The sequence below is a fragment of the Hetaerina americana genome, unplaced genomic scaffold (assembly GCF_022747635.1).
Source record: "Hetaerina americana unplaced genomic scaffold, ioHetAmer1.1.p SCAF_145, whole genome shotgun sequence".
Classification (NCBI taxonomy): domain Eukaryota; kingdom Metazoa; phylum Arthropoda; class Insecta; order Odonata; family Calopterygidae; genus Hetaerina; species Hetaerina americana.
Genome location: NW_027286570.1, coordinates 319,809 through 334,363, shown reverse-complemented (window position 1 = coordinate 334,363; position 14,555 = coordinate 319,809). Strand labels below are relative to the sequence as shown.

Below are 14,555 nucleotides of genomic sequence, written 5' to 3'. Positions count from 1 at the left end.
GTATAAAAAAGAATACAAAGGATCTTGCGGGACATTTATTTCTAATGAAGGCCCTGCTCAAGGAAATCCATTTCGGCTGTACAGGCTGTCATACGATGGCTGTCCAATAAATACGCGAACTGGGGCCATCAAAACTTTATTTTGCAACACTTGGTCTACATCGAATTTGTTCCCTTCAAAGTACTCTCCATTCGTTGCTATTCTATCTTCTTTTCCGCTGTTTAAAACACCCTTGTAAGTCCTCCACAGTTAGGCTTATATAATATCATTGCTTTGATTATTACAAGCTTCTCTATAAGACCGCATAAATTAATGTAATTTTGTGTAAGTTTAAACCAAAATAATTTACAGTGGAATATTACAAATCTGGTGAGCAAAAAGTTTAATTTCAATTGTCATTTATAATGGCGGAATACTTACGAGTAGGTCGTGGTTGCCATCAGAGTGCAAGGTCTAATTTAAAAAAAAACATAAAAAAGCAATCTGAGATTATATTCTTAGAAATGGAGAACTAAACTGCAAAAAACGAAGTCTTTTAGAGAACCTAATGGCATTTGCTGTATGGAATATATAAACTGCGAACTTAACGGCAGATATCTTTGAGTTATGTACATATTACAAGAATCGAAAAGACATTCAGTGCAAAACATTTTGGCATAAAATGAAGTACAACGCATAGACTTCGGTTGAATTGAATACCGAATGTAGTTGAGATATTACAACGAACACTACAGGATGTAACAGCCATTCAATTTATCAAAACTGGCAATACCTTGAACGTCAATGAACACTTGAAAAAGAATGCCACACTTAGAGGATTGTCGTCTCATTCAAATATAGTAATTCTTTACTAAAGAATAGCAGATAGTCCAAATGAAATGATACGTACCTAATTTAATCATCGAGTCTATAGATCGCGATTATTTAGAATCTGTGGATAATAAATCAATTCTGACACGAAGTTGATTGCTAGAGTAGAATATTTGCTTCATTGTAGGTGTTACAACAAGGACTAAGCCTATTGCAATTAAGTATTGCATAATGGCAATCTAATACATTCGATTTGGTATTGTCGATGTCACTGCTTTTTCACGACCCTGATTCATTGGTGCACTCTCTTTTTTATCTATGTTTTTTGTTTTGCATCAGTGCATGTCGATTTAACACTTCTCAAAACTTCCTTAGTCAACGATTTTATGTGGCCAAATAAAGAGGTCTCTCTTTGGTCAGATATTTTTTCGCGCGAGGCTAATGCTCCTTGTCACTCGCCATGAATGAAATGCGTGGATGAAAATATCAAGGAAACACCAAACTCATTTCATTCATGGCTTTGGTTTCCTTGTGGGATAATCTCGACGCCGCAGTGCCACAAGCAACTTCCGCGAGAGGATATTTCGTGGGATCAGAAGACGTCACATTCTGGTCTTGCCGCCGCCCCGACAATTGCCATTCCTATCTCGTCCATTCGGAAAACCCATCCTGAAATATTCGCTCCTCCGTGCGATAAGCGAAACCATTTCCCGTGGTCGCATACTCGAATGCATGTGTCCACGTAGGAGGATATCGTTTGGACATGCAGCTTGGTATTTTTTGGATTTTCCCCAACGTTCCCTCCACTTTATTATGGACATAAATGTTGTTGCTAAGGATTTTGGTTTTACAAAATAAAGAAACAATAGCCATACTCTTGATGGCATCATTAAGTGTGTTTTTGTTTTGTAAGTAATCATTGTAATGAGGACTCTTCGAAATCTTCAAAATCAAGAAAATGCATTGCCCCCGTAATAGGCATCACAATATACTATACGTCATTTAGGACCGGTTAGGTATACAATTTATGGACTTTGTGTCATGTTAGCGTAATATTAACAACGTTCATATCAGTTAAACAGGCTACTATTACCGCGAAAATTGTCACAGTTTTCACAAATATTAGCGGGTAATTTCGATTTAACATTTAGTGTGTATATATAAAATTCCGTTCCTGAAACACGCCATATTGTTTATTTCGAATCCTCAATTTGTTTACTTCGTTGCCATGGACTGGGAGCAATAACAAACAAGTAAAACGAAAGGTTTTATTGATGGAAAAACAGCTCTTATTCCATAAATGAAACAAAGAAGCAGAAATTTTCGGAAGTGTTTATAAGCTTAATATTATGCCCCTCGATAATTTAAATACCTACGTGAACAAAATGCCTTTTCGGAAACGCGCCATCTTGTTTATCTAGAATTCTATAACGGTTACTATTGTTGTCATTAGTGCTTGATTAGGGCTGAGGACATTTTGGGGCAGATGCCCCATGTTGAGGGGACAACAAAGTATTTCATCTTCAAAATTTCTATTTAAAATAGAGGTATATATTGATTCCATTTTGTTCGCAATCGATGAAAAGGGAGTGGGATTGAAAGGCATAAAAATACAAAGTTGTCAAAATGATTGGGCAGTCATTTCCTAATTAATGTTCAATCGCATAGGACTACAAAAATTAAATGATGACCTTACCGAAAAATCCTAATTGCCTTACGGTTTCTAGGGAAACGCGGCGAATAACTAATACGCGTAATACTGAAAGTGTCATGTCGAGTTGAAGCACGAAGAATGAACATATTTTCTAAAGAATGTCCAATTGTTTCCGTGTCAACGGTTCGAATAATGGCGTAATTTAATCAAATTTCTAGAAATCCAGTGCACTCCTATATTCTCAAGAATATTCCCATTGTGACCGATTTGCAGTCTACGGTGTTATTTGAACCGTATTTTTGCAATTTCGTGCGTCTCCCCTCGCATAATTCGTATTCGTAATCACGCAGTTAGTTCACAGGCTAAGCTTGCCAACTGAGTAGTTCCTTGAATATGCGGTTTTATTTTGACGAAGTATGTACGTATGTGCGCCTCGGCGTCTTCGTCTGCGCTTCTTGGATTACTCGCTTCGGATTGAGGTCGACACGCACTGATTTTTACTGCTCTCTGGCGCTCGATTTTTGGGGAGCTGGTTGACATCGTGTGCCTGTCTGCTTGAAAGACGTGATGTGTGCACCCGAGCTATATTGCAGTTGCTTCGCTTTATGTTCCACATAATGATTGAAAGAGAATTTCATCCTGATCGTGATCCACTTCCGAGTCTTTGAGAATTCGCCCAATGAGATGGGAAAGCTGACGTTTCATGCGATTTTTTTTCTCTTAAGGCATTGACTCGCCGTCTGGTAGGTATTATTAGGAGTGCAGTTAGTTTCTCTCCATTTCGGGGAGGGAAATCGGACGACGGGTAATTTCTGCGCCGTAGGAACGTGGGAAGGCAAACGTTTTAAACCTCTTCGGTCACTTGAAAGTTGGAGAAAGCAAGATAAAAAAACGCGGAATACTGTTAAAAAGTAAGAATCAATGGATGGAAGTGATTGTTCAATTCCCATCCATTTCAGTTTCAGGTTTTTCGTAAATGATTCCATAAGCTCTAGCGAAACAGTCGCGGGAAATGTCTTTGGTGTTTCTCTGCGTATTAAGCTCGTTCATTTGTTTTTATCAATGTACTCGTGAAGTTCAATAGACACTCTCTCGTTAGTTTTGATGCAAAATCAATTGGTCCTTCCGACATCTCCAACTATCCATGTTTTAAGCTTTGACATTAACTTCCAAATAAGAATTTGTTAAACTCATCAATGTGGTGATTATAGGGGTTTTCTTTGAAACTATCTTGATTTCCCAGCTCAGCCTAATCACTGGCTTCTCCCACGAGATCATTTGATGGTCGCCTCTTCCCTTCCCGAATTATGTAGCTGCTGGCATCACGAATAGCAACGAATCATCCGTGAATTTCGCCCAAAAACTGGCTTTTGGCATAGGGAAAGGAACTTTTTTCCTTTTTCCAGTGAATATACTTTCATACACTTTATTTACTTTTATATTTTCCCTTGTTATGCTCTCATTACTCCACTTTGACTGAAGACAATTACGTTAGTTATTATCTCGTTGATCTTTTAGTCGTACTGTTGCGTCACCTTCTTCCAGTTGGTTAGTATCCCTATTAGGTCTTCTTGAATTTGTGCACTTCCTCTTATACTTTCTTTGGTTCCGCTAATTGCCTTATCAATATCCAGATTACATACCAATGGCCGTAATGAACAACCATACCTTAGTCCTTTCTTTATTTTAGCTTATTTCTTGCTTTCACCGCATCTAATCACTGCTGCCCGCTACGATTATGGAACGCGTATCAATATCCGAACTTTTCAGTTCATTTCAATATCCTTTGAATACGTACGTTGCATCATATTACTATCGCTTCGTCTAAGCCTTTTCCAGATTAAGGAATGCGATGTAGGCTGGTTGATCTAACTGTGTCCTCAATGTCTTACTGTATTCTTCCGTGGGTTATTCTTGTAAAAATCGTCAATTTACGGGTCGTCAGACATATTGTTCCGAACTGTTCAGACGATCCCTACCATGCGCCTGTTGAAACCAATCATTGGCTAGAAAATCGCTGTTTTATATGGATTATTGCTCAGGCATTCGAACCTCACGGTACCCTTCTAAAATTAAATATCCATTGCTCCATGATTCATTGTCCTTGGACCCGCACTGGTCCCACAAAGCGTTGATAGTTTCCTGGGCTTCATAAAGTATTCAGTCAGTGGTATCAATCACTATTTTCCGGCGCGTGTGTTACAATTTTCATGAGAGTAATCAGTATTCCCCGATCGTTTCGGGCATCAAAACGGTGGCAATGCCACATTTTACGCCTACAACAGGTAATGATTTCTCGTACATTCCAGTTCTAAGTGGAAAAATGCAGAATTACTCAATGTTACTGGGAAAAGGTTTATCAGCAGTTTATATATATATATATATATATATATATATATATATATATATATATATATATATATATATATATATATATATATATATATATATATATATATATATATACATACACACACATATACATACACACACACAGCTCTCTGTGAGTAACTCCTGTATAATTTGAGCCAATGGCCTTGCTCTCGGGCACTTTTGGATGCCTATGGTCCGGGGTCATCCCCCTTGACCCTTTCCAATCCGTCCTAATTTAACAACGATTACTCCTCCGCAGTTTGCCTGGCGTGCAAGGTGGACCACTGCACCCGGGAGTACCAGATGGAGATGGGGGAGCAAGGGGTGTCGGGGCCGGGCCCCACGCCCGCCTTCTGCCTCGTGCTGCGTAAATACGGCGACTGCATCCGGGCCACGGCCCGCTCCTGCCGGGGCAACCTCAAGTACCACTCCACCTACTCCACCGTCAGCAACTGGATCTCCGAGTACAACTGTTCGTCGCACGCCGCCGCGGCCGCCGGCATGCGGCCCCCCGCGCACTCCACCAACGAACAGCAGCAGCAGAACCTGCCATGCACCTTCCGGTGGCCCTCGGCCCTCGGCGGCGGCACCCCTGTCCGGAGGTACCGCCACTGCAGCCTTTCCGGGGACCCGCACCTCAAAAGCTTCCGGAACGAGTACATGACGTGCCGCATCAAGGGGGCGTGGCCCCTTGTGGACAACGCGTACCTGGCCGTGCAGGTGACCAACGAGCCCGTGGCCGAGGGATCGCCCGCCACTGCCACCACTAAGGTGAGTTGTCACAGCGCGTTCAGCTGGCTATTTCGTCGTTGAAGTTACCCCTCCGCTTCTCTCCCCATTGACTGCTCTGTAATACCGTGCCATCGTGGGTTCTGCCCTTGGATTTTGCTCCCTTCTGCTCGACACCTGATTTTAGCTGCCCATTTTCCAAATGTTTCCGTCCTCTCTCCCACCCTTTCCCTCTCCTCGATATCGTAAACCCTGTTTATCAAACCTAAAAGTTAGTTTACTAATCCTTGTAATTTGCACTCGCCGAATCTGTTGATGGCACTAAATGGTGCTGTAGTTGCTTGCCTTAATTGCACAGCATGAGAATGCGAAAGAATTAAATTACCTTAAGAGGCCCATTAAGAATTATGTTACCCTAAGAGGACCATTAACAAGAAAATGCGAGAAATTCAAAATTTGCATATATTGTGTTATAATTATAGAAGAAATGTAGAAATCCACGATAAAAAGCTTTATTTTTGGGGAGATTTCAACGGTCAATAGTAATTTGCTCCGATTGACACGATTATCATTGGCCATTGATATCCCCCCAAATGTAATCTATTCCCAATCGGTCAAAATTAGTGGACCTTCTTTTAGCATACAAAGCTTCTATTAATTTTTTCCACAAATATAAGAGCGTAAAGGATTTAATTTGTTATTGACTTAAGTTGTATGGTTTTTTATTCTCTATTGGCAACGCCGGCGTAATTTTTAATTTTTCCTTTCATTGTGCAAAGAGCTTTGCTCGTTCAAGCAGAATTGGGTGAGGGTGAACTGCGACAACATCGCTGCTAAATGGGACATTAATGAGTCCCAACAAATCCTAATGCTTCTCTTCTCCCCATCCCGTACGCCACTGTTTGAGCTTGCAATGATAAGCCAGCGACTGACCAAACTGTTCTCCTTCCGCAGGTGACGGTAATAATCAAGGGCCGGGGGAACACGGGCTGCACGGCCGAGAAGACGTACGAGGCGACTGGCGACGCCCCGCTGCCTACCGCCTTCATCGACGGCTCGAGGCGGTCGGGGCCCGCCGACTCGGTCTCTCTGGCGGTCGCCGACGGCGGGTCGCGCGTGGAGATCCGACTTCGGCACGTGGACGCGACCATCGTCATCCGCCGATTGGGGCGCTACCTGGCGTTCGCCGCCCGCATGCCCGAAGAAGTGGCCGTCGGCTCCCCTCCCCGCCGCGACGAGCACCACCACCAACACCACCAACCCTCCCCTGCCGACGAGGACGTGGGTCTGCAGCTCTGCGTGACGGGCTGCCCCCTCTCTGAGCGCCTAGACGCCGTCCCGGCCGGCACAACGCCCCTGCTGCCCCTTGAGGCGGCCGAGAAGCGCTGCCGCCTGTGGAACCTCACCGACCACTACTTGGACTGGTGCGTGTTCGACTCCCTGACGGCCAGCAGCCACCGCGACGTGGACCTGGCCGCCGCGGCCGCCTACGCCGCCCTCGCCGACGTCAACCGGCTGGACCCCGAGGGCGCGGCCCTCACCCTCAAGAACAGAACGGCGGCGCGCCGTATGACGGACGCGACCCCGGGCCAGTCCCTCAAACCCTCCGCTGAGGCGGCGGCTGCTTCGTCGCGCGCCTCCGCGTCAACGCCCGCCCCTCCCTCGTGGCAGCAACTCCTCGGGTGCCTCCTGGTGCTCTACCTGCTCCCGAGGACTACTCGCCCCGCCGACGGCCCTTGCGGTCGCGGGCTGAGGACCGAATCGTGCCGAACGGAACGACCCCTCGTGCCTTCTGCATCGTAAAAAGAACTCTCGGGGTGTGTCCGCGCTGTGCCCACGACTGTGGAACGTCAAGGAAACCCCGCCCATTGGAAATATTTGTACAGGGGGTCGAGTTAGACTTAACACTTCGTCCATTGTGTTTTACAAGCCCCCCCTCGCTCTCGAAAGACCTCCACAAACAAGGTGGCAATTGAGCAGAAACATGAGTTTTGAAAGTGATTTTTGCATCAAAAATCATTATCAGGGAGCCCTTCTATGAAGTAAATCTGGCTGGAGACCAAACATTCCAGATGCTGAGACGTAATTTAAGGGTTCTTGGGGGAGTACAGAATTGTGTTAAATGCAATTAGTCGCGCATTATTGCTCGTCTCCTGCATAAACATTTTGCACACAACCATGTAATTATTTTAAGGTTCTAAGACCACATTTTGACAAAATTAAACTTGTGGCTGGAGAATCTTGGTTGTCTTACGGCACAATGATGGTAATATTCTAATTTTCAGGGATGAAGACAAAATTGTGTTGTTTTCCACCAGCTGATGATGTTGGTAAAGTACTGAAGCAATGTCTATAACACTTATGCTGGAATACAAAATGGTTTACAATGCAATTTTGGAATCGTGTAAATATTGCATGCTAGTGGTTTTTATATTTCTTGCCTCGAAGAAAATATGAGAAATTAGGGGAATGAATCATGAAGACTTTGTGTGCCCTCGTGTGTTTTGGCGTGGAAGTCAGTGGCCACTTGGAATGGAATCGACACTGCCTCCTCTTGTCACTCGGCTCCAACCGATGTGAAGTGCTCACCTTTGGACCATCTGCGCAATGATTTTTTTGAGGATTCACTGCATCCACGTGGTGGTGAATGGTGATGAATGATTTGGCATCTGAGGTGATTGCATCACATTTGCATACCATCCTTGCCATCACAAAGACATTTCGGCATTCAACACCAAAGTGCCCTTGCACTGATTTGGAGACATCTCTGAGGCAGAACAACATATAACCCCTTGCATTTTTTATTGAACGCTTGAAAGAAGAGAAAGTATACATATTTTACATTAGAAAGAAATGACAGGTTCTCAACATTGATGAGCATCAGATTTCCTGTTTGATGCAAAGAGATGCAGACTAGCCTGTGGATGGTGATGTCATCCGCTTAAGAGTTAGTTTTAAGGGGGAGTGATTCCAGTGAAAAGTAGAAAAATTTTTTTGCCCACCAGTGGATAAGACCCAACGGCATGGGAATATGTAAACTTGTACATAATGTGCGCATGTGTAAATATTGGCATTTGGTTGTGCAGATGTTTCTCAATCCGTGTACCTCAGTGAGAAAAAGCAAGGAGGATTGGGATTACTCGTTTTACAGTTTCCTCACTGCCACACAAATGACAAACCCCTTTTCCTTGAAATTGGCATAGCACATTGGATTCTGTGAAACCATATCTCCGACTCCAAAATATCCTAACGACCCCCTTCAGTGAACATTGGTGCCAAATTGTTGTAGCATTAAGTTTCATATTGCTTCCGATTGGTTTGGTTGCTCTTGTTAACAAATGCTTTCTTTTTTTAATGTACATGGTGCATTCACTGGTAACTATCCATCACAATTTCCTGCACGTTCTTTGAATTAGAATATGTAATCAGATGCCATAGCCACATACAATTATATATGTATATATACATACATACATACATACAATTATAGAGATATATATCATGTACCTGAGAAGGATAAAGGGGAGTAAACTGTTTCTTTAAGCAGATCATCCATTTCATCCTTCAGTAAATTCACAGTATTTCAGTGCACAAGTGAATGGCTGTCCAATATCATTTTTTTTAAATCTCATTAAGATATCTTGTGATGCATATGAACAAATGAACTAGCAGAGCCTTGGGGCCACCTGACATCTGCTTGTCTTAAGCTGCAACAGAGAGAGTGATTATGATTTGCCCCTAGGCCATGGAATAACAGCATATGTATGAACAGTTGTTATACGTTTTGTGCCATTTTCACTTTTGTTCACCATAGATAAGTACAAAAGCACTTTAGAGCGACCCCGTTTCCCAGTGGCAACTTGGCAACCAAAAGTAGAAAACATTTACATGGCTTAAAAAGCCAATTCCCAAAGCGTTTTTACAAAAACTAAAGTGTCCTTCAGCTAAGCAAATATGATCCATTGATGAGATGAGAATGTGCATGGATTGTGAGTTTACTCGTGTGAAATTTTTGAGTGATGGTCGGGCTCCACACCCAATCGAAAACTAAAGAGAGGAGTTTCTAAATACTATGTAATCGTTATTGAATGATGATATCCAAGAATGCCCATGCTTGACTCATGTGGACATCCACATTCTTCCGCTATCAGCTGAGTACAAAGCGCATTAATGTTCAAAATAATAAAATATAATTGACCAATGCAAAGGAAGGGTGTAGCATTTTGAAATTAATTTCACAGAAGTTCACATTAGGTAAGTTTATTAAAATATGTCAACGTTTTTTTGGAACTCCATTTAATCATTTAAAAAAAATCAATTATGGGAATGTCAGTTCAAAATTACTATTCGAGACTTATAATTTGTTAAATTTATGATACCTTGCATCAGGGGTTATGAAGTATGGGACGAAATTTTAGCTTTAGACAAGGATCTGGATGATATCCAAAATTCAAACTTGTTTTTTCAAACTTCATTGCAAACAAATCATTTTTAGACTCATTGAACCAAATGCATGCCTTCTCTCGTCTCAGTTGTGAGTGCACTGAAGAGTGTATGTGTTAATGAGGTGGATGCTAGCCTAGCCAAGCACAGTGTCTAACACTGCTCCACTGTGACATTGTCCAATACATTCCTCAATGGTAAGAATGGAAGTCCTTCTCTAAGAGGGGTCATAACTCACTGCATTCACACGAATCACTGTGCAACTGTGAATTACCATCATTTCTGATTTCGGTTTCAAAGCTTGGAGCTACCTCTTGGCTTACAAAAAATGCTTCCCTCCCATTCAGAAAATACCTCTACCCTTAAAGTTCACTGCAAGCTGAAAGCATATCCCTACTATAAACTATTCCTAACATTTCATTAACGAAATTTTGCATACACTGAATCACCATTCGTGCTATTTTTGGTTGTCATTTTTAATCATTGCCAATCATGGGAAGATCACGACATATTTATTAGGAGAGATTAACAAGATGGTAAGACCCCCTCTCAATCACATCTCATAAGTTAAATTTACAAAGTATGGAAATTTCACATCTGTGTGCATTATTTATATTGCTTCCCTCACATATTAGGAGAGGACTCACAGAGAGGTCTCTTGCATAGAATTGAGGAAACTAGTAATCACCACATAATAGGTTTTAATTTGGCATAACTGAACTGAGCGCCAATTACAAATTGTGTGATTTTTGTAATTAGTTGTACATTGTAAGTTATTATGGAGTCATGTTATATAGAAAGTCATGCAGCTAATGAGAAATAAAAGTTATCATTGAAATTTTATGGTTTTATTTATTTTTGAATAAGTGGTATGTACTCGAGATTATTATTAAGGACTCATTGTTTACAGGACAATATTTTGTTCAGCAGCTGCACCATAGAGTAAAGAAGTGTGCAGATTTAAGTAGCCAACTTATGCTTTCACTGCCAGCGGATTTGAAGGACTAATATGAAGAATATCCAAAAAATCCAATGAAAAGGGTTATAAACAAAATGTGATTTAGTGATATTAAATCGGAGTTACTTTAAGGAATTCGCACCATCTGACCTTGATAGATCTATGGCATTCAAAAATTGTAAATATTTCAGTGAACTTTGGCCTTTCTTAAACATCTCATTAAACTTCACAGATATTTACAAATAAGGAATGCCTTGCATTCCTTATCTGTAAATTTCTGTTAACTTAAACATTCTTTTTTGATCCCTGTCAAAAAGTGATGTGAAAATCATTTTCTCCTCATTTTACCAACATACGATTTTCACCTCAAATTTACTGATTTTCTGACCAATTTTGAAACTTTTCCTAGCTAGGATTTAAGGAAAATATGTCGCTGCTCAAGAAACCCATTTAGTGGAGAGCACTTTGAGTGAGTACGACGTCCATGGGATGGGACATCAAACTGCAGACCCCTTGGCGCCTTTCGACAAGACTAGACTAATGCTGACGCTAGGTTTCTCTCCGCCCTTCTTCCTTTCCCATCCATCCCTAATGGCACAAATGATCTTAGCTGTCGGTCGCCTCCCCTAAAAACTACTACGTACTACTCAAGGAACACAGAAGGAAACACAACTTTCGACTCCACAGTCTGTAATGAGGTTGTGTAGGAGATGGGTTGGTCATAATGAACTCATGGTTTAGACACCACAATAGACATGCTTGCATGGAAAATACCCTGGGATTCAGGAAGATATGCTAAACATTTTTATGGTTAGGAAAAGGGTAATCAATGCACACAGTTCCTTGGTGTCTAATGCAGATTCAGATCATAATTGAGTAATAATGAAGTGTATCGTCTGATTCAAAAATATGAAACTGGGAAGACGGTCTAGGAAATGGGAGCATTAACTGGAATGATAAGAAAGGAGCAACAGCAGGCTCTAGAGAAAATGATCTGGGAGGGAAGGCAGTTGAGGGCTCTAGAAAAAAAAGGTAACACATTAAAAAAAGGAATATCAAAAGCCTAAAATGAAGCATAAGAAAATAAATCAGGAAAAGGACAAAGACGCCATGGATTACTGACAAGGTGATTAGAAAGAGAGAAGGAAATGGAAGAATGTTAATACAAATTTTGGTAGAAGTAGGTGTAAAGAGTTGAATAATAATAAACCGAGGCAGGGAACAAATAGAGGGAAAGAATAGTTGCAGAAAACATTGCCGGGGTACGGAAAATTTACTAAGACATGAAATCGATGCAATGTACTGGAAGGCAAAATCACTCCGAGGACAAAATATGGGAATATCTGGGCACACAATCAAAGATTAGTCCGGACAATTATTAGTTGATGTGGGGAAGAGTCAAGAGAAATGGAAAAAATAGCTAGAAGAACATTATGGTAAAGAACGTAGGCCAGCAAGGTTAGACATAGAAAGAAAGTATGACACAGGTGTGGATCACTTAGGTTCAGGCTTAGTCGATGTTCAGATGGAAATTGATGGAAGTGAAACCAAGCAAGTGTGTGGGGGTGTGTAACATTCATGTGGAACTGCTTTAAGGTTTAGGAAAATATGGGAGGTAGAGTTTTTATGGACTAATTCATAGGGTATATGAATGTAAAATGAGTTCAATTTTGTTTGCAGTTTAAGGAGTTCTTAGCATCATTAATAAGAAGGTGAAGACCAGGGCCAATGATTACTTAGGGTTTGATCATTTTGAGTTCAGGAAGGGGTTAGGCATGCTTGATGCTATAGCAGTAATGAGGTCACTAACAGACGAGTACAATCAGGATGTACTTTTCTGTTTTGTATATTTTACGGTATTCGATACAGAAAATTGCATGAAATTATTGAATATGTTGCCGGAAATAGATTGTTGGGATAGGAGACTTATCTGTAAACTGTACATTACAGAGACTGCTCAGGTGTGAGTGGGGGATGGAGAGTCTAAATAGGCAGTGTTAGGAAGAGGAGTAGGACAGGAGTGTCCATTATAATCTGTGCTTTTCAAAGTGTGTATGGAGGAAAGGGAGGATGATTAAGCTTTAGTTTGCCTGTCAGCTAAGTGGTCAGTGCAATCAAGTATGGGATGTCATCGGGGTAAAAAAAACAAAAGTTATGTAGTTTTCGAGAAAGAGGAAGGCTAAGTGAAATGTCAAAATAAGAGTTAATAAACTGAAACAGGTGGTACAGTGTGCATTTATCAGAAGTGTTTTGGACCAAAATTGTGAAAGAATTAAGGACATGAGGGGATCATGATGGTGCAGTGGCTAACGTACTGGCTTCCCACTGAGAGGGCCCTGGTTCAAATCCTGGAGACAAGAGATATTTTTCAGGGGTATCCCGATCCCTATTTGAGGCGCTTTGTGGAGAGCACTTTGAGTGAATACAATGTCTGCCGCATGGGACGTTAAACTGTGGGCTCTTTGGTGCCTTTCGACAAGAGTAGGCTTATGCTGACTCAGGGTTTCTCTCCACCCTTCCTTTCCCATCTATTCCTAATGGCGCATATGACCTCAGCTGTAGGTTGCCTCCCCTAAAACTACTACTGCTATTGAGGACATAAGAAGATGGATTTGCATTGGACAAAGAAGCTTCTACAAGGAGAAGGGAACTGATGGTAGGGATGTTGAGTATGTTACAAGTCTGATGGCTAATCATCTTCACTGGATAATTGAATGTACAAATTTCCAATAAACTACTCATATAATCATTGCTAACAAGTTGGCTTGTAATATTACCAAAAATGCAGGAGTTGATAAATTATCAGGATTACATTTAAATGCGTGAATCCAATTCAGAAAAATTAACCTAACCAACACCAATTTCAACCATGATATTTTGTAGTTTGGCCTAATAATAATTTCCCTTATGGCATTAATTCCCAATTAAATCAAATTAACACTATCTCAAAGTTACCACTTAAGATATGATGAATTTGTGAGCTCAATTTCAATTAGGCTATCATATTATCATCAATTTATTGAACATGTATTTTTTCTTAGTCATCAACTTTGATCCTTCTTGCTTTATGCCACTTGTTGACATGGTTTTGGCGAGAATATTACAATTATTGGCATTCCACTGGTAGAGGTAGATTTTGGATGGACACAGCTCATAAAATTGTAGAACAATTCATTTACTTACCACTCCTAACACAAAACACACTCATCCTCCAACACTAAAATAAGCACCCCTTCAAGCCTGCATACTTCCTTCCCCCTTTCATTCCATCCAACATGCCTATTCCCTATTTCTACCCCTTCCTAATTTGCCTAACATTATTATCTATCACAGTCTTCAACATCCCGTTACCAAGCAAGACGCTCTGTTTCCATCTTTCCAACCTCTTTTGGATTTCTATCCATTTCACCTTTTCACATCCACATATCAGAAGCTTCCAATCTATGCCTGCCATCTTGCTTCAATGACCATGTTTCTGTCCCCTAAAAAACCAACACTCCAAATTAAAGTTTCGATGCTGTTTTTTAACATCCTTACTCAATACCTCTCTCATCAACTCCCTCCTCCTCATTAATGCTTCTTTTTCTT

At 41.2% G+C, this 14,555-nt stretch overlaps 1 protein-coding gene across 1 annotated transcript in view; it reads left to right on the top strand.

The window, feature by feature from the left end:
- LOC139686660 (repulsive guidance molecule B-like) overlaps positions 1 to 10,829 on the top strand; it is a 93,006-nt gene extending 82,177 nt beyond the window's left edge. Inside the window, exons 3-4 of the mRNA XM_071583704.1 lie at positions 5,097 to 5,608; positions 6,521 to 10,829. Of these exons, the coding sequence (XP_071439805.1) occupies positions 5,097 to 5,608; positions 6,521 to 7,369 (1,361 nt within the window). The 3' untranslated portion in view covers positions 7,370 to 10,829. The remainder of the gene's footprint in view (positions 1 to 5,096; positions 5,609 to 6,520) is intronic.
- Positions 10,830 to 14,555: the final 3,726 nt, after the last annotated feature.